General features: G+C 43.5%; 1 protein-coding gene across 1 annotated transcript in view; it reads right to left on the bottom strand.

The window, feature by feature from the left end:
• The window catches only part of dcc (DCC netrin 1 receptor), a 38,896-nt gene continuing 20,222 nt past the window's right edge, over window positions 1-18,674 (bottom strand). The window contains exons 9-29 of the mRNA XM_076137373.1: window positions 18,538-18,674; window positions 17,000-17,148; window positions 15,485-15,623; window positions 14,987-15,036; window positions 14,514-14,655; window positions 13,948-14,058; window positions 13,203-13,397; window positions 12,363-12,458; window positions 11,597-11,835; window positions 9,724-9,862; window positions 8,985-9,092; window positions 8,690-8,884; window positions 8,574-8,606; window positions 8,037-8,099; window positions 7,648-7,810; window positions 7,157-7,380; window positions 6,579-6,695; window positions 6,055-6,186; window positions 5,456-5,719; window positions 4,492-4,640; window positions 1-2,069 (exon numbers count right to left, since the gene is read on the bottom strand). The exon at window positions 18,538-18,674 is cut by the window's right edge and continues 12 nt beyond it. Coding sequence (XP_075993488.1) covers window positions 1,980-2,069; window positions 4,492-4,640; window positions 5,456-5,719; window positions 6,055-6,186; window positions 6,579-6,695; window positions 7,157-7,380; window positions 7,648-7,810; window positions 8,037-8,099; window positions 8,574-8,606; window positions 8,690-8,884; window positions 8,985-9,092; window positions 9,724-9,862; window positions 11,597-11,835; window positions 12,363-12,458; window positions 13,203-13,397; window positions 13,948-14,058; window positions 14,514-14,655; window positions 14,987-15,036; window positions 15,485-15,623; window positions 17,000-17,148; window positions 18,538-18,674 — 2,935 coding nt within the window. The 3' untranslated portion in view covers window positions 1-1,979. The remainder of the gene's footprint in view (window positions 2,070-4,491; window positions 4,641-5,455; window positions 5,720-6,054; window positions 6,187-6,578; window positions 6,696-7,156; window positions 7,381-7,647; window positions 7,811-8,036; window positions 8,100-8,573; window positions 8,607-8,689; window positions 8,885-8,984; window positions 9,093-9,723; window positions 9,863-11,596; window positions 11,836-12,362; window positions 12,459-13,202; window positions 13,398-13,947; window positions 14,059-14,513; window positions 14,656-14,986; window positions 15,037-15,484; window positions 15,624-16,999; window positions 17,149-18,537) is intronic.

The raw sequence follows: 18,674 nt of genomic DNA, 5'->3' as shown, positions 1-18,674 counted from the left end.
CACATGTAAATAAAACATACAGATGTATTTCATACTAATAGAAACAGTATCACAGTTTGAGAAATAATGCTTTGAAAGGCTTCAAAATGTTCTAAAAAACCTGATCTGAAAAACAGCAAATGTAAAAATATCCTATGTGGAAATATGTCTGAAATCTGTTTTTGTAGCTTTTTTTTGAATTTTCTATAAAAACTGAAGTCCTGAAGTGAAAACTAAGCTGGAGGCTTTTCCACCGAGGTAAACGTGTTAAAGTGATCATCCTCATCTGCGTCATCACTCTTCTGCTCTGAACCTTAATGACTTATATTGTTATAATCATCATCATCATCATCATCGTCATCTTCAGTCTCTAATCCTATTCCCCCTTCACAAATGGAAGCTTCAAACATCATTCCGATCAGACAGAGCAGCGCCCCCTTGTGGATGCTTCTGTTGGCAGCAAATTGACAGAAAGTAACTTAGAAAGGAGACGTATAAAATGTCTGTTGTGTGGTTTGACTTTATTCTTACCGGGTTGGATGGCCGAGCTGGTGGAGTCGTGATCTGACTGGATAATGATTTGTTCCAGACTGTTCCATGATCAAAGCATTTCCACTGTGTCCTCTCAGCTGATATTACACACTGCGTATTGTTGACCAAACCGTGATGTCTCCATCCTCAACCCAACTGATTACATCGCATCTGATTAGTTCAAACATGCGACGTTATCAAGCTAGCACACTCAGAGACACAGATTCTCTCTTCAATGTTTGTCAGCAATTGTGGACATTTAATGTTTTCACTAAAAATAAAGTCTATTTCACGTTACTCAAACCTCTCATATAGGATCAACAGTGAAAGGAAAAACACTCGGGTCATTATCACAGCCAGAGCCTGATCCCAGCGGATATCTGAGCATGTTTGCTACCTACAGCATAAATCCATAACGTCAAAGCCACAGCCATCACCTGACCTTCCTCCTTGTGTAAGAACTGCTGCATGTATGTACTCTGACCTGCAGGTGGCAATGCTGCATCAAAGATCACATCGACACGGAAACCAAGGCATTAAGAGAATCTCAGCATCTTCACCAAGTGACATCAGAACCGACATATTATTGATCTCAGGACGCCACAACAGTATGCTCAGGTTTTAAATCTTTGAAACATTATTTTACCGCTTATCAGACTTACAGTCCAGACTTGGACAAGGACCAGAAACAAGAAACGTGAACCTGTCCTAAGCTGGGAATTTGGCTTTACACAAGGGAAAGATTTGAGTTGGTAGGGGTCAATATTGAGGTCTGGGAGAGAAAATAGGTCCAGATCCTTACAGTTCAGATGGTCTAACTAACACATTCTTGTTCTACAAATCAACATTGAATTTTTTAAGGGTTGTAGGTGATGGCTGGGTCACTGAACTTCAAGTTGTTTGTCGTATGACAGAGAAATAAGACAAAGATGCTGGAGAGGCAACTGGGATCCACCTCACATCACAACCACATGTGACTGAGATCCAAGTGAGGAAAATAAAGATTTGGTTCACTAATCCATAGTGCAGCTCGCGGTGGCAGTACGAACACGTACACGTCCAACGACTGATGAACCTAAAGAAGGATGGAATAGTTCCACTAGCGAGCATGAAAAGGTGTGAAGTCACAGTAACAAAGTCCACATAGAAGAGGAAGAGGAGGGATTTGAATAGTTTTAGTCTGTTTATGAGATAATCCTTCCTTCCTGAATGGTGCTGAGAGGATGGAGAGTCAGGTTCACTCCACCCTCCACCCTCCACACCACGGTGCTGCAGTTAGTCTGTCCACTCTGTAATTCTTGCCTGTATTCCATCCAGAACAGTAGACTCTTAACCAATCTCACCCAGTTTACCCGTCAGAGAAATCCAGATTGAGAGGTTTTCATAGTGAGATCAACCTTCCCAAAAGATAGCAGACAGTCAGAGCTGGAAAAGAGTGTAGCGTGGCTGGGCAGGGCCAGGGTCAGAGGTTAGAAGGCAGAGCCAGTGATGGCATTCAGCTGTTTCATCAGACCCTCTAGACTGGCCATTTGCTCTGAAAGGTCATCCTGCTCGTATACCTGAAAGACAAAAACAGACCAGAGGTGAAAATCTATCTGATAGTCCACTGACAGGTGGCCAAGGGGCGCTGTGCTCCGCCAATCAGACTGAGGGATTAAAGGAACAATGCCCATTTCTGCTTGATTCTGCGTCTATGCTGATCCATATTTGGTTTGTTTGTTTTTTTGTCTCTGTTTTCACTTGTCACTTTGCACTTTCGTCTCACACTTGAAGGTTCGGGGAGAGTGAGGGAGAGAGACGGAGAGAGAGACAGGGGGAGTGAGGGAGAGAGACGGAGGGAGAGACAGGGGGAAGGGAGATAGAGACGGAGAGAGAGACAGGGGGAGGGAGGGAGGGAGGGAGAGAGATGGAGAGAGAGACAAGGGGAGGGAGGGAGAGAGACGAGAGAGGGACAGAGGGGCGAGCAAAATAGGGTGAGAGACAGACAGATAGGTAGGTCTGTCTTTCCCTCAAGGAATCTCTCCTCCCGTTGCCACAGCAACACCCACTCCTCAAAACAGCTTCCTTCCTACTCTTCTTCCTTCCTCCCTCTTGCCACCTCCCTCTCTCCATTCTCTCCCTGCTGAAGCATCCCTCTCTTCTTGTTGTCGTAGCGATCCCGTCCTCCCCAGTCCTGTTGTCACAGTTAGACATGAATATTTAATGAGTCTCCATGACCAAAATGGTTTTGTCATTTATCTCCTCTCTTATTTCCTTTCCATCCTTCTCCTTCATCACACCATTGATGTATTCCTCACCTTCTTCTCTCTCTCTTCTTTGTCAACTATCCTTTCTTTTGTCATATCTTTTCCCAGGTCTTCTTCTCAACCAATTTGCCAAGCTTTTTCTCCTCTTTTCCTCAGCATCTCTTCCTCATTTCTCTTCGCTCCAACCATCCTCATTTTCCTTTCTTCTTTATGCTTCTTTCTTTCTCTCATCCTGTCCTACTCCTCTTTCCATCACCTCTTCCCTTCTCCAGCCCGCACAGAGCCTTGAACTCATCCCTATCCAACACCTTTGGGATGAACTAGAACAGAGATGGCGAGCCAGGCTGAGCTCACAAATGCTTTTCTGGATCAATTGGCAAAGCTTTACACAGACACACACACAAACTCTAGAAGAAAGCCTTCACAGAAGAGTGGAAGCTGTTATAGCTGCAAAGGGGGACCAATTCCATATTAATGCCCATGGATTTAGAATGAGATGTCTCAGAGGCTCTTGTAGGTGTGCAATGGGAACTTCCAGTGGGACTACTTAATACATTTCAAAGAGACGGGCCACAGGCTTGCTTGAGGACGACTGAGCGTGGATTGCTGCTAAGCTACGTATCCTCAAGAAACATCAGAGAGACTGTTGCTATCATACTTTACAACTGCTCCACAACAAGCTGACTTAAATCTTAACATCTGTATCCTAAGTTTCTGTATCCTAAGTTGAATGACAAACAGAAAGAACTATGTGAGGCCTTTACTTTTAAGATCAGAGCAGACCATGGCTGCTCATTCAAGGTATAAGATCCTGATCCCAATCTTCACAAGCTGTGTCTGTGCCATCTAAGCAGAGTCCTCACTGGCTCAGATGGTCAAAGAGAGCAGATGGATCTTCAGGGTCTGCCATTTTAATGCAGAGTGTGTGGTAAGAACTCTGAAGGACCAGATGGAGTCTCATCGCCCCGGGGGGCGCCAAAGTTGTCCTGATGGTGGAGACCAGGGGAGGACACTCCCAGTTAGAGAGTAGGCAGGACTCAAAGAGCCAAATATCTTATCCAGATGCCGCCCCTCTGTCCTCTCATGCAGGAACACAAGCTGAAGGTGAACATGAGGACCTACCGAGTTCTTGAGCTATCTCCTTGATTTAGGGGAAGGTCAAATTACCCACGGGAACAGTGGAATTCAGGTTCACATTCCAACAAATTATTTGGTGAAGGATAAGATGAAATAAGATCAAACCAAATTTATCAGCAGTAAATTGCTAAAGGATGTGAAGACTAGGATTTCTGAGATCTACTCTGAATTCCAAAATGGATGTGGTGACAAAGAAAACTTTCTTAAAGTCTCTGTACACACTCCACTAAACAAGGATATCAGAGATGTGGATATGTGCTTGCAGTCATCATTAACAAAGGTCAAGAGAAGGTGCGAGTTGGCATAAAGCTTCCTCAGCCTGTGATCGCTCGCGGCCCTGCAGCTTTGCACAGCTTCTCCAGGCGAGAGAACACAACAAACCACACTGTTTAGCAGGAGCTGCTTCGGTATCTGTGTTGCCCAGAGGAGGAACCCTTGGCTCTAGCTTCAGTAATTAAGGACATTTTAGAGTTGGTTAAGTGTGAAGTTAATGTGGGTTAGGGAATTAAACCATATTTCAAGTTTACAACTAGTTTTCAGCTCAGAAATCAAGTGGATTAACAGTTTGTCTTGGTTGCGAGTTTGAATCCAGACTTACATTGGCCCCTGGATCCTCAGCAGCTTTCGTTTCTCCATCCTCTGCAAAGTCTGGCGCAGTTGGCACAGAAACAGGAAGCAGGGGGGAGCGAGCCTTCCCGATCTGTCCCAGAGACGCTGTCTTCACAGCCGGCTTCGTCAGGCTGGAACCTGCATGAAAGAGGGGAAATATCCTTAAAAAGCAAATGATCCCTAACCCTAACCCTAACCCTAACCAGCAAATGATCAGAACGCGCCACATTTACTGATGAAGCTTGAAAAAGGTAACACACATTCAAGGTGTGTGTGTGCACAAGAACAGTTTGCATTTTCTTTATACATCATGTGTACAAACTTATTTAAAATCAGCCATTCACCTCTTAAATCAACTGAATAATTACACTTCACAGCAAAACAAAGACAAAGAAATTAAAACACAAAAATCTTTGCCCCTGTGTTACTTCATCAATAAACATCCTGAAGTCTTAAAGCTGAAATATATGACTTCTTTTATATACAAAGAGACATTTATTTTAATGCTGTTGAGGAACGATTGACAGTAAAACAAAACCTGGCATGTACCCTCAGTGGTACAGGTAGTGCTGTAGTACCTGGAGTGTACTTGTAGTATAAGTAGTAGCATAAGTGGTACTGCAGTACCTAGTATGTAAATGGTAAATGTGTATTTTAACTACAAGCGCTACTTTAACTAGCGCTTTACAATGACCTCACATCACCACTCACACACTGATGCAGCTTCATACCAACCTGCACATCAGGAGCAGTTAGGGCTTCAGTGTCTCACCAATGATCTACCAGCACGGTGCTGGTACTCAGCACTACTGAGAAACTAAATATACAACGTCATGATGCTCTGCGGACAATGGTAGCTGCTAATGGTAAACAACCAACAATCGCTTCTTTGCTCAGAACCATTCAAAAATAGGTTCCTGAAGCAGGAACCAATGATGCCCGACAGAACTCACTGGACTGTGGAATCATGGCCGCTGTGAACACCTTCGGTTCGATGGCACCCATTGGCGGTGGCAACAGTGGGTTGGTGAAGCTGCGTAGCGGGTGGGTTGGGCGAACGCAGGCAGTTGGGATGGTCCGCCCCGTGCTTGTTTGGGTGTCATCACAGGTAGAGGGAGCGGTGGCATTTTCCCCTGGCGGGAGAAGGGGGGGCTGCTGCTGGGACTGAGGCTGCTGCTGCTGGAGGATCGGATTGGTAGAACTCTCTGATGTCATCGCTATGGAAACAGAGAGTGAGGGATTAAGAATATTACAAAAGGAAAGGAAAAAGACATGTTGAGATGGAGGGGTGAATTTATGGAGAGAGGACTTCGGGGGAATACAGGAAGAAAAAAGAAGAGCACAAATACCACAAGAAAAGGAGAAATGGTATGAAGACTGAAAGAGACGACAATAAAAACAAAGGAAAAGGAGGAAGGAGGGATGAAAGATTAAAGGATAGCGGACAAAAGAAAAACAAATGGAAGAAGAGAGATAACTTCTCAAGTTACTTTTATAATACTGGTGTGTATCCTCTGTGTTATCAGCAGTAGTATGAGTAGTACTGTAGTACCTGGTGTGTACCCTGACAAAGGCATGTTGGCTCTCAGGCTAAATTTGTTTGTGAATCCACAAGATGGAGACGGAAGAATTCCTGGATACTGAGATGAATCCAGAGACGGGACAGGAATCGCACTCACCACCTCTACAGAGAGACAGAGACAGACAATGAGACAGACAGTCTGTTTGCTGCCAACACTTATGGTGTGTCACGTCTGGTACATGCTGATTCTCCTTCTGTGCATCTTCACTGTTATTAAATAAACAAAGAGTTCAACTGTAATTAAAATGAAATTAAACCATTATAAAGTGAAAGGAATCAAAGCTACTGTCAAGTTTCCTATTTCCTCTCAGATCAGATAACAACTGAAGACACACACACACACACACACACACACACACACACACACAGATAAAAGCTTGTTTCTCCTGATTTAACCCTATGTGGTCTTGTGCTGTGAATGAAAGGAAATGCGATTACTGTGACACACGCAGTACCGGCACACAAAAATAGACACATGAAGTTGTGTTACATACGTGTGTTGCCAGGTTGTGAGTCCAAAGGAATCATCATTTTTCCTCGTGTTCCCCTCCTGGTAGCTATGGAGCGCTCTAATGTCGATATACTGCTGGATGCCTCATCACCATCTGCGCCTAGAACATTATAATAACAAATAATTCCAACATTAAAAATGCGAACAAAACAGAACTGTTGAATATTAACAAATCATGAAATCATTTTGATGTCAGTGGGAATCATTGCGTTGAACTTTGATGATCACATGATGGAAGTGATTGATCAGAGGAAATGTGTAGAGGAATATTAATATGCAGATGTTGAGTTCCTCCATCACTTTGTTAAACATATTGTGGAGATTCCATGTTTCCAATCAACTAAAGTAAGAATCTGAACAGAAGAACCCAGAAACTGTTGCAAAAAATATACTATTGATCTGATTGATCAATAAATATGAACTATCAACTAAAGTACACTATAACCCTCAACAAATGAATGAATTAATCAGTAAATGGATGTAATGAAAATGAGGGGCATTATAATTCTAATTACCATCTATAATGAGAATTTGACCAATGAGTAAAATAATCAATTCTACCTGAGTGGCTGCTCTTGCTGCCCATCTGGCTCTCTGATTGACTGTGTGCGACTTGTGGGAGGTCCTGGCAGCTCTGGATGGGCGTGTCTCGACCAGAGGGGACAGAGCTTGTAGCTTTCTCCATGTTCTTCATCTCCATCTCTTCATGATGGATCCACAGGTCAGGAGGCCGGAGCTCCTTCTGGCTGCCCTTCCTCTTACTGCCGCTGTGGGTCGCTCTCTTCCTGCATGGAACACAGTAAAGAGGTGGGTGAGACTGGAGCTGAGACCAGAGGCAATACAGGAGGTGAGACAGGAGGTCAGACCAGAGGCGAGACAAGAGGTAAGACAGGAGGCAGGACAGGAGGTGAGACATGAGGTAAAATGGGAGGTGAGACAGGAGGTGAGACAGCAGGTGCACTGGGAGGAACCACGATTTCCCACATTGAGTGATTTTTTTCCTTGTTAAGGTTTCAGTTGGTTACTTAGCAACTGATCAATCAGTCTCTTACTTCCTCTGTTGAGCTGATGATCGCCTTGTGCAGATTAGTGCCACAATAACAACCACGACCACTGTGACGGCTCCCATGGTAACCACGATGATCACCAGCAGGTTACTGTTCTTCTGAGGCGTCACACTGCCATGTGGTGGATGCATCTGACCAATAGGAGACTCTGGTGATGACACCAACAGGAAGTGGAGTTAGACATGACAAATAGATGACACACACACACACACTAATCTATTCAAGGAGGTGTTAAATGCTTTGATATTTATTTTAAGCATTTAAAGCATTCGTAGCACTTAAAGCATTGAAAGCATGTGGCCTTTGTCGACTGTGCTTGACAACTGGTTGTCATGTGGAAACAATGGTACACTACAGTGTGTATAGTGTGTTACCATTGATGCCCCTGTCAATCAGGTTGTTGTCAGACGGCCAGTAGGCGTGGTCTCCTCCTCGGCCTGAAGACAACACAACAGGAAGTGAACAAGGTGTTTAAATCATTTTTGATACAGCCAACACAGAAAGGGTGAGATGTATGAATACATGAGTACAGTCCAGGAAGAGAAATAAGAGATGAAACATCTGAACGTCATCTCACTTCAGTCACCAGTCATCAGGATTTGATAGAAATAGAAAGTTGATTTATTGATTTGATGTTGTGTGTCTGAAGGTGTGTTTGCTTTAAGAAGCATTGGAGTTACAGCTGGAGGGCTCACCAATGCACAATTTATTCATTTATAAACTGCTGACGTCAGAACCTGAACATTTGGCCTTGGAGGAGGAGCTAAAGGGACAGCTTAAGAATCTGCTCCGAATCCTGGATTCCAAGTCCAAGTTCTGTAAGTTTTCCATTCATTAATACTACAAACACAGTGAAATTTTAGCAACTTTATCAGCCAAACTAAACACACACACACACACACAGAGCCTACCTTGATCATTAGCCATCTTGTCTGGATGTTCAGCTAACAAAAGAGAGACAAAAACATAAGAAAGGAAGATGTACACAGATAAATCTCTCTCACACACACACACACACTGTACAGACCTTTGGTGGTCCTGAAGTGTATCGGCTCAGACAGTGGGCCGACTCCTTTAGCATTCTTGGCCTGAATCCTGAAATAATAAATGGTGTCCAGGTTCAGGTCGACCACCTGATGTGTGAGCCGATCACCGCTAATCGCCTCCATTAGCCAATCGTCGATCGGCATGTTCTTATCCAGAGTGTAGTACAAGATGTAACCTGTGACACAGGAAGAGAAAGTTGGATAACCTGTTCAGTCACACAATGCTGCACTGTAATTTGCTGAAGGGGTCCATCATGTTTTGATGGATTCTCTCACCTGTGATTCGACCATTTGCCTCCATTGGCGGCTGCCAGCTGATTAAAACGGCTCGCGGCCGTCCTTCTCGACTGATCACTGTCAGGTCTTTTGGGGCGGAGCTAGGAGCTGACAATGATCAAAGGGGGGCGGGGGGAGTAATGTTTAAATTTCATTGGCTAAAATCCAATAAAATAAAGCGTTTTTATCGGTTAGGTTCATTCTGTTCCTGAGGCGGTGGAATGAGTCACCAAAGTTCATTTAATCCGCTGTGTCCCCCTCTGTCTATAAAAAAGACCCAGCTCTTCACACCTAATGTGCATCCATACCTCACCCAGGCTCCCTCTGTTGCCATCTATATCCTCTTGTTTGACTACAACTAAGGTTCTTGGCTCTCAACATGTTAAGGACATGCTGAGAATAACCCCCATGCAAACAAAACAATGACAAAAGAGGTCTGCAGTAACAAGACCTAAGGAGAGAAGAAAACATCCGGACACAAAGCCTGACCTCTAACCTTTGACCTTTAACAAACCCAAACCCTTAATCCTAACTACAGGGCACAGCAGGAGTTTCTTTTTGTTGAAGTGTATGAGGAAGAGGATTAGATATAAATAGCCTAATTAATCAGCTGAGAGGTTTACCTATCAAATCCATTTATCAGAGCAACACGGAATTTATAAAAATCAAAAACGTAATTCAAAGCGATTACAGACAGCACAAGTCATTCTCTCTCTGTCACAGTGTATGTGTGTCTTACCTGCTTCATAGGTGGTAGCATGTGCCGTCATGCTCCAGGTGCTGGACTTGCGACCTTTGGTGACCATAACAGCGAACTCATACATGGTGTTTGGTTTGAGACCCGTGACGGTGTGGCTGAGAGCCGTGGTGTCTGCAGACTGAACACACATGCACACATAATTGTTTTCTGACTATGAAGGGACTTTTATGTGTCCTTTGTGTCTGTCTTTTGTCTCTCTGGCCTCCTTTAGTCTCATGTGTGTGTTATGGAGGCAGGGACACTTGATGTGTTGGCTTGTTTTATGTTTGACCAAAGAATGTGACAGCTGGTCAGAGCACAACAGTTACCAAGGCAAAAGAAGAGCCCAGTGTGGTGGCTGCCTGTGTGTCATCCACCCACGCCCCAAACTACCAACAGGAGCAGGACTGTGAAGTCTGGGAGCTCCATGTATGTTGAGTGTGTCACAGGACTGAGCAGCCCTTCATGATCAGAGCAGATACCACAGAGTTGGTTCATCCATCACAAATAGACTCATCTACCAACTAAGAGGCCAACAATTTACTGGCATAGGTGTAGTTTAATTTGAATGTAGATTTATTGAAACATTCAAACTCCCAACTACTTACAAATGAGACAGAACATTTGTAAACAACTTGTCAAGATCTAGAAATGATTTTAAATGTACATACATTTCCACATCTGTGTAGAAATGTGAACTGAACTGACTCACTATCTGTGATAACTGCAAAAAAAGTCTTGGAGGAACAGAGAGTTTCATTCTGCCTGAACAGTTACAATTTGCTTTCACTGACAACAATACAGGAGAGAAATAATAATTAATAATAATGCTTGCTATATGGAGAGAAATTAAAGAGAAAGTATAATAAATAAGAGAAGTAAAAGCCAAAATATTCAAAGAAGTTTCCAGCACAAATGCGCAGCATTTACTGAAAAGTACAAAGCAGGAAATGAACGTAAAATAGCGATTTGGATACTGCTGTGGAAAGCTGACGAGAGCAAATCGATCAAGAAGACCAATTTGAGAAAATCGTAAGGCACGGAAAGCCGTTGACAAACGGAGATTACATGAAAGAATCATTTACTAAAATATCAGAGAATCCATCCTCGTAAAATCACCTTTGTTAAACGCTGATCTAACGCTGATCTGACGGTGATGTGGAAACGCTGCATTTATGTGGCGGGATGCCGTCACAAAACCGACATGCGTTGTGGGAAATGTAGTTGAGTTGACAATGAAATTGTACTTGAGTTTGACACCTGTGACCTAGAGAGCCAAGAGACGTAAAGTGAAACCTCTGAAGACACACCCCTATTCTGCTTATAAAGATCCAGGCCAAGGACCAAATCCCTGCTGAACTTAGCTGGACCATGAAAGATGGGCTGACCTCTCGTGTGTCCTCTCAAACATCAGATACCCAAAGAAGAACCTCAAGATCCTCCCCCTCCTACTCTTGCATGAAGAAGCAGCTGTAATCCACAACAGTGGTTCTGAAACATACCCTATCAGAGTAGAAACTGGGGTCAAACAGGGATGCGCCGTTGCCCCCCTCTATCTATGTGGGAGGAACTATCTTTGAGAACATGGATCACGTACTATCTCAGCAGTCTCCTGTCTGCAAGACCTGTGATTGATGGTGAGACATACTACATTAAAGATGAGAATACATCAAAAACCAATGCCTCCCATGTCTGGACAACTGGGAAGAGCTGAACATGGGCAGAAGTCTCTAGAGAAGCAAATCACAATAACCAAAACAAAAAGCCTCACAACCACGTTTGCTTCCCAGTGATTGCCAATGATGATAATGGCGTGTGCATGTGTGTGTGTGTGTGTGTGTGTGTGTGTGTGTGTGTGTCTTTGTTTGTGAACCTTGTACTTTCCGCTGGAGGAGTAGCTGGTCTTCCACTTGAGTGAGTAGTATCGGACATCTGAGCTCTTCTGGTTCTTGCTCATGGAGTTATCGGCCCAGGACACACGAACCGAATCAGGGGACAGAGCCACGGCTTGTACCCCCACAGGAGGAATGATGGGGGTGCTGGTGTCTGGGATGGGGGTGGGGTATTTATCAAAGAGGTGGAAGAGATCGTCCTCAGAGGGGTCTACAGGGTCTGAGCGGGTTCATGGGGTCATACAGGAATTGAAAGGATGAAGACGTGAAAACGTGTTTGATGTTACACATAAAAGCAAAATGAAAAGTAAATAAAAGCATGAACACATCAGTGATCGGCAGGTTTGAATACGATGGCATGAAAGAGTGACAAAAGAAAGAAAGAAAGAAAGAGTAAGAAGAAGAAGACACAGTCACCCCTCGCAGGCGCCAACAGGAAAAGGCAGACAGGAAGCAGAAAAACAACAACACTTCAGCACAGCAAGGTCAAAGGTCAAACCTACCAACAGAGACACTATTAAAAAGTAGAAAACTGTGACGAATACACACATAAACATGCAGAAACTAACTCATAAATACAAATTAAATCAAACATAGTTGTAATTCAATAACTGGAAAAAAATCATTTACTGATTCATATTGACTTCTTAATAAAGTGTTCTCATGTTCTCAGGTGGGAGGAGTCATGGAGAAGAAGGGGGCGTGGTTTCCTACAGACTGTATCGTGGCAGTAACTTAAGTTCTTACCTGTGAGAGAGCGAGTGACTGCGCTCTCATAAAGAGGAACTCCTTCACCTGCATTATTAAAGGCCTTCAGGGAGATGACGTAATGAGAACTGGGCTCTGTATACAAGAGAGAGTGAGAGAGTAAGAGAGAGAGAGAGAGAATCACCGGAATCATGTTTATGTCCCACTATCTGGGTTGGAAAATAAATCAGAACAAATGAATCTCAGAATTAGGCTCACTATTTATCAGTCAACCCTGGTGCATGAAATGCTCCCTGCAAGTCTTCATCTCTTCCTGTGATGAGTGAACCCTGATGCCTCGCCACATGAATTAATGGCCATAAATGTGTAATGTCATGTAAATAAACATACATGTGCACATACATGGCACATGTGTGTTATATGATATGAATCCTTCAAATCAAGACTGAGACAACAATTTTCCCACCACATATGAACTAAATTAATGACTTTCTCAATATGCACAATGAAACTTCCTCACGATGGCACTATGATGGAAGCAGACATGGAAGTATGGACAGCTGGATGGACGGGTGGATGGACAGCTGGATGGTTAGGGTGGATAGACAGCTGGATGGACGGGTGGATAGACAGATGGCTGGACAGTTGGATGGACGGACGGACGGCTGGATAAACGTCTGGACGGATGATTTGTCTTGTAGCACTACAGCAGCATGGTAAATGATAAATATAAATATATTTCAATGAACAATCAATCTGTTAAACTTCCTGATGTCCCCAAAGAGGATCTAGTTTTGTGTCCCGTAGGTCCATGTGGTCTATGTGGATCCAGATCAAGAAATAATTTCATCCCACCCCCAGCAGCTCCTGGGAGCTCACCCAGGTTTTCGATGGCGTAGTATCTCTGCTTGCTGTCCACACGAATCGTCTCTGCGTACGGACTGCCCACACCGTATCCAATGATGTAACCACGGACCAGGATATTGGGGCTGAGGGGTGGAGTCCAGGACATGATGATGCTGTTGGGGAGGGGCCTGACATGCAGAGAGCTGGGCTGGTCTGGAACCTGGCTCTCTGCAAAACAAAAGAATAGAAGCAGTCACAGTTAACACATGCTAATGCTGTTGGCTGCAGTGAATGCTGTATGCTACACAGCTAACCACCATCAATGCAGGAAACAATGTACATACACATGCTGTTCCTTCTCTCATACACTTGATGGAGACTCGTACAAGATCCACATTCTATCTGTTAATGATAAACAAAATCTCTTGGAAGTGGTATTTGGAGCTAAAAGAAGCTAACCCTGTTAGCAGTGTGTGGCCTCAGTGTCACATTACAGCAGATTATCTGACCTTAAATCACATTAGCCCCACCCTCAAGGTGTTAAGGGAAAACTTGACTTCAATTCATTGAGTGAAAATCAATTTTAATCAGATTTTGTCTTGTGTTGCCATGAAACTTTGTTAGTGTGAACGCAGTTTGTTTTTTAAAATCTCTGCTGCTTCAACCACACACAAGAAGCTCCATTCAACAGCTGCTTAAACATCTGTACACACACCACAGACACACAAAGATATACACACACACACACACACAGATACACAGACACACACACTCTTACCATCAAGGTCGTTCTCGGGTGTCTCAGCTGTGTACCACTCAGTGGATGGACCCGTCCCATTGGCCGTCAGAGCGGCAACCTGAAAACTATACTGACTGCCTTTATCCAGACCTGACACAGGAGACAGATGGAGACAGAGACAGAGAGGGAGAGAAAGAGACAGAGAGAGACAGAGACAGAGAGGGAGAGAAAGAGACAGAGAGAGGGAGAGGGAGAGGGAGAGGGAGAGACAAAGACAGACAGAAAGAGAGACGAGAGAGACAGAGACAGAAAGAGACAGAGACAGAGAGACAGGGAGAGAAAGAGACAGAGAGACAGAGGGAGAGAGGGTGAGAGAGACAGAGAGACGAGTGAGACAGACTGCATTTGTTTAATGGCTGTTTGGTTTTCCCGATGTACAGGTCTGTGGTCCTCACTCCATTGGAGTGCGTACACCAGGTTGCTCTTCTTGTGTTTGGGTGTGGACCAGTTTCCAATGTGAACTCTCCTTCTCTACTATATGTTGCTATAAATGTAAACGTTTTGAATGAAGTGTCAAATTAAAAGACAAAAAAAGTTCAAATCACCTGTGAACAGGTACCACAAGTTGTTGGGTTCGATGGCCTCCTGGTCTCCACGGCGACCAGTCTTCCTGTATTTGATCTTGTAGGCAGTGATGATGCCATTTTGGGCACCGCGAGGGGGCGGCTGCCATGACACCTTAATACTCTAAAACAGGAAAGTAAGGAATCAATCACCTGACCTCTGTGTCAGCAGCTTTCTCTGCTCTTTCTCTTTTCATTGGTTCACATCAGCTCAGTACTGAGCTGCTTGTTTTTTCTGTTTGTGTGTTCCCATGAGTGGCTGTGTATGTTTGGATGTGTGTTGCATTGAATTTTAATTGCTTTATTTGCATGTTAACAAGCCAACCCCAACACTCACCCCCACACACACACACACACACACACACACACACACACACACACACAGCACATGTTTGTGAGCTCTCCACTGTGCGACTGCTTGTGTATATGTACATACCCACATGTACATAACTCACCCTAGACAAGACGACCTCCAAGCTGACGTTCTGAGGAGGAGCACTGGGAACTGATTGGGTCAAGATGAAGATCAAAGGTCAAACTCAAGATCTGACTCCTCAGCAGTCATTCTTCACTTATGAACACCACATGTATATGAAGCAGAAAACCTATAAAACCGCTAAAACATGAAACATATAAACCATATTAAACATGTGAAACAAAATGAAACAAAACATATAAAACTAAAATTGGTGGCAATGTAAAGAATGTCAAAATGAACAGACCCGATAAAACTCTGACCATTAATCTTACAGAATTTATGAATCTTTGAATTTTGAAAGTTCAATCAAAATAATTTGAAATAAAAGTTTAACTTAGATACACACAAACACACAAAAAAGTCACTTTATTTAAATAAAATTGACGTGAGAAGTTCATACAAAGTCAGAACTTATCAGTAAACCTGGTATATTTGTATCTTTCTGAGTTCTGGACAGAAGTTAAACTGAACTCACCATCTGATTGGGTGATGACACTGACGCTTTGGGAGGCGGGGCCTGGTCCATAACGATTGATCGCCATCACCTGTACGCTGTAGGTGGTGAACTTAGCGAGTCCTTCCATCTGATAGGTCAGAGCGTTTACCTCCACCATCTGGAATAAACAATCAGATATCACCCTCATTTAACCTGCAGCCAATCACATCCACCTTCATGTTCTGCTCCCCCTAGTGGTGACAAAACACAGAATATAGTTTTATATTTATATCTATAAATATATATACACATAGATATGTACATATAGATACATATTTTCCTACACGTTCCTTCCTGCTACCACAGCAGCTGGTAGTACATAGATACTGTAAGATAAATGTGTACATATCACTCCAGCTGTGGCTGGACTCGTGTCATGTGACTCATTTTCTTTTAACTAAACTTGATCACATTACAGATGTAAACTCTCTTGCGATCTTGAAATCCAGACTAAGAACGCACTTTTAGCTACACTTTGAATGCAATTAGACTGCTGTTAACCAATTTCCTGCTCCCTTGGAGTCAAAAAGAACACAGTACTGTGACATGTGTAATGTTTGTGCACATCTCTCTCTCATTGAGAGAACAACTGAATAAAGGAAATACAATTTACACAAGTTTAAGAGAGTCTTTACTTTAGTGTTTGGCTTTACACCATAGAAATTAAAATGCTGCTGGTGTACAGAGAGCGACCCTATCTGGAGGTATTAGTTTTGCAATTCTTTGGGTTCCAGGCGGACTTGAGGCGGCTCCTCCATGTGGACCTAATTCAATCTTATGTCCACATGGAGGAGCAGTTGTACACAGTACTGATTCGGCAATGAAGTTGGTATTTCCACATTCAGTTGGAGGTGCGTCATGTTCTTTCAGCTGACTCTTATTTCACACTTATATCTATAGCTCCTGAACAATAGAATCAGTTTTTCCTGGATTTCTTCTGTTGGCATATATCTATACACATGCAGTATATTGTCAGAAACTGCACATCCCAGATATTATTATTCTTTTCTGCTAACAGTATCTGGATCTCTGATGCCAAAAAAGCTACAATAACTAGAATGAACAGAATTTTATCCACTCCTGGACAGGACAAATGACACTAATGGGCCCGATGGTGGTGCTGCAATAACCACTTCTACTTTTTGGTCTACCACTCCTGAACTATAAGCCATTTGGAACTTGCTGGAAAAACATTCCACAATATGCAAACAAAACTGAATGATGAATGATAAATTACGTATCAGAGCTGAGAATCTTAACACTTGACCTTGAGGCATGACCCAGAGGGCATGAAGGAGGTTTTGTCATGTTTGTTGTTTTCATGCTCGTGTAATGTTGAAGTTAGATCACTCTTTACATGTAGATTGTAGAATCAACTGCATTTTTCCTCTATTCAGGCAGAGATGAATTGATTGATTGATGTCCACTGAAACAGAATGATCTCAGAAAGTGTAAATGCTGCAGCATCATAAAATGTGTTGATAGCTGCAGTACCTGCTCCTTAGCTGTGGGGCTCTCGGTCCATATCACTCTGTACCCCAGCAGGGGAGCATTTGGTTCCGCTGGAGGTTCCCAGCTCAGCTGCACCGAAGTTGGAGACACAGGCTCAGCACGGAGAGAAACGACGCTGCTGGGAACCTGGACTGTACATAAACATAAACATACATGGGAGCTCAGCAGGCAGAGAGCGGACGCTGCTGGGGAGCAGAGTGGGAAACTACCAAGCAGAGTTTGGCACTCAGCAAACTTACTTGGGGTTTAAATCCATGTTTTCAGGATCTGAAATAGCAACTGACTTTAAACTGATGAATATCGCCATAGCAACTTCCGCTCCAAACCTGGTGTGAGCTGAGGTCTGTACTACGAAGTGAAATGCATAGTTTAGGTAGCTAACTTCAGACAGATGTTTTGATGTCATGAGGCTGACTCACTTCTGATCTCTGTTGCCACAGTAACTCGTGCTCCACGGCAAGCCTGGTACAGAGCAGCAGATGTTAGAGCTTAATTGGTCTGAAATATAAAGCACCGCCTGATGACCAATCAGCTCCTTTGTTAAACAGCGTCACCATACCTACAGGATCCCCTTGAAGAATCTTTGGGGGGTCTCCTCGTATAAGGAGGGGCCAGGAGGCGGGGCCAGGATATTTATCTACTCTAAATCAGCATCATCTTTGCCCTAAACTACAACAATAAAGAGAATAATGATGAATCTGAGGTATTGATCTCAGGTAGTATTCAATCAACACGAAACATTAATGACACGCATTGCATGATGTATTTCTGACACGAATGCCTCATACTTTACACACACATAAACACTGTACGGAGTCGGGTCATTGAGCAGTAAGGTAAATGTATTCATTTACTCATTCACACAATTCACACTTTTCTGCCTCTTTGGGATTATTTGCAGCGGTTCTGTTGCTCTTTGTGGCTCTTTGCTTCTTCATAAGACATTCCATCTCGTCTGCTATAGGCTCGTTTTTGCAGACAGGCACTTTTTATGGGAGCAGCGGTGTGTTGATTTTGTTGACTAAGCCTGATTTTGGTGTTAATATTTTTGTCAAACAAGCCAACGCAAACAAGGCAGAGGTCTACTTTTCCTGTGTAGTACAGCTCCAGGTTTGCTTTGTGCTTCAGTCAAGGACACGTTTGGAGAATCCAGGTGACCTCTGTGCTTATCGCATTGGGGTTAGGGCTCTGCGCCCCCAGAGGGAAATGAGTCATCAAAGCTGATTGCTATTACAAACACTTAGACTTCTTTATCCAATAACAGTGTGATAATTAGAACTCTGTATACACTCGAGTCTGAGTCTCTCTAACCATCATGACAACACGGCAGGTGGCCTTCAGATCAGTTTGTACTTCACACAGCTTTGATTGACCCTGAACGACTATAAGAACCAATGTTTGTAATCTATTGAATATTTGTTCACATTGTTAACATTTTGATTTTCTTTATTATTTTTGTTCATTGTTCATTTAGTTCTTGTTCATTGCGTGCGTGTGTGTGCGTATGTTTTGTGTCTTACTGTCAGGCTGCGTGGTGACTGTGAGAGGGGAGGAGCTATCTCCAGGCCCCGTCTCGCTGTAGGCCGTCACTCTGAAGCTGTAGCTCTCGCCGGCCCTCAAGTTTTTCACTGTCGCCTCCAAAGAATCAGACACGTTC

The sequence above is a fragment of the Genypterus blacodes genome, unplaced genomic scaffold (genome assembly GCF_046128005.1).
Source record: "Genypterus blacodes isolate CSIRO-AG114 ecotype Tasmania unplaced genomic scaffold, CSIRO-AGI_Gbla_v1 ptg000305l_1, whole genome shotgun sequence".
In the NCBI taxonomy this organism is placed as follows: domain Eukaryota; kingdom Metazoa; phylum Chordata; class Actinopteri; order Ophidiiformes; family Ophidiidae; genus Genypterus; species Genypterus blacodes.
Note: the sequence above shows the minus strand (reverse complement) of the source record. Positions and strands in the feature narration are given on the sequence as shown.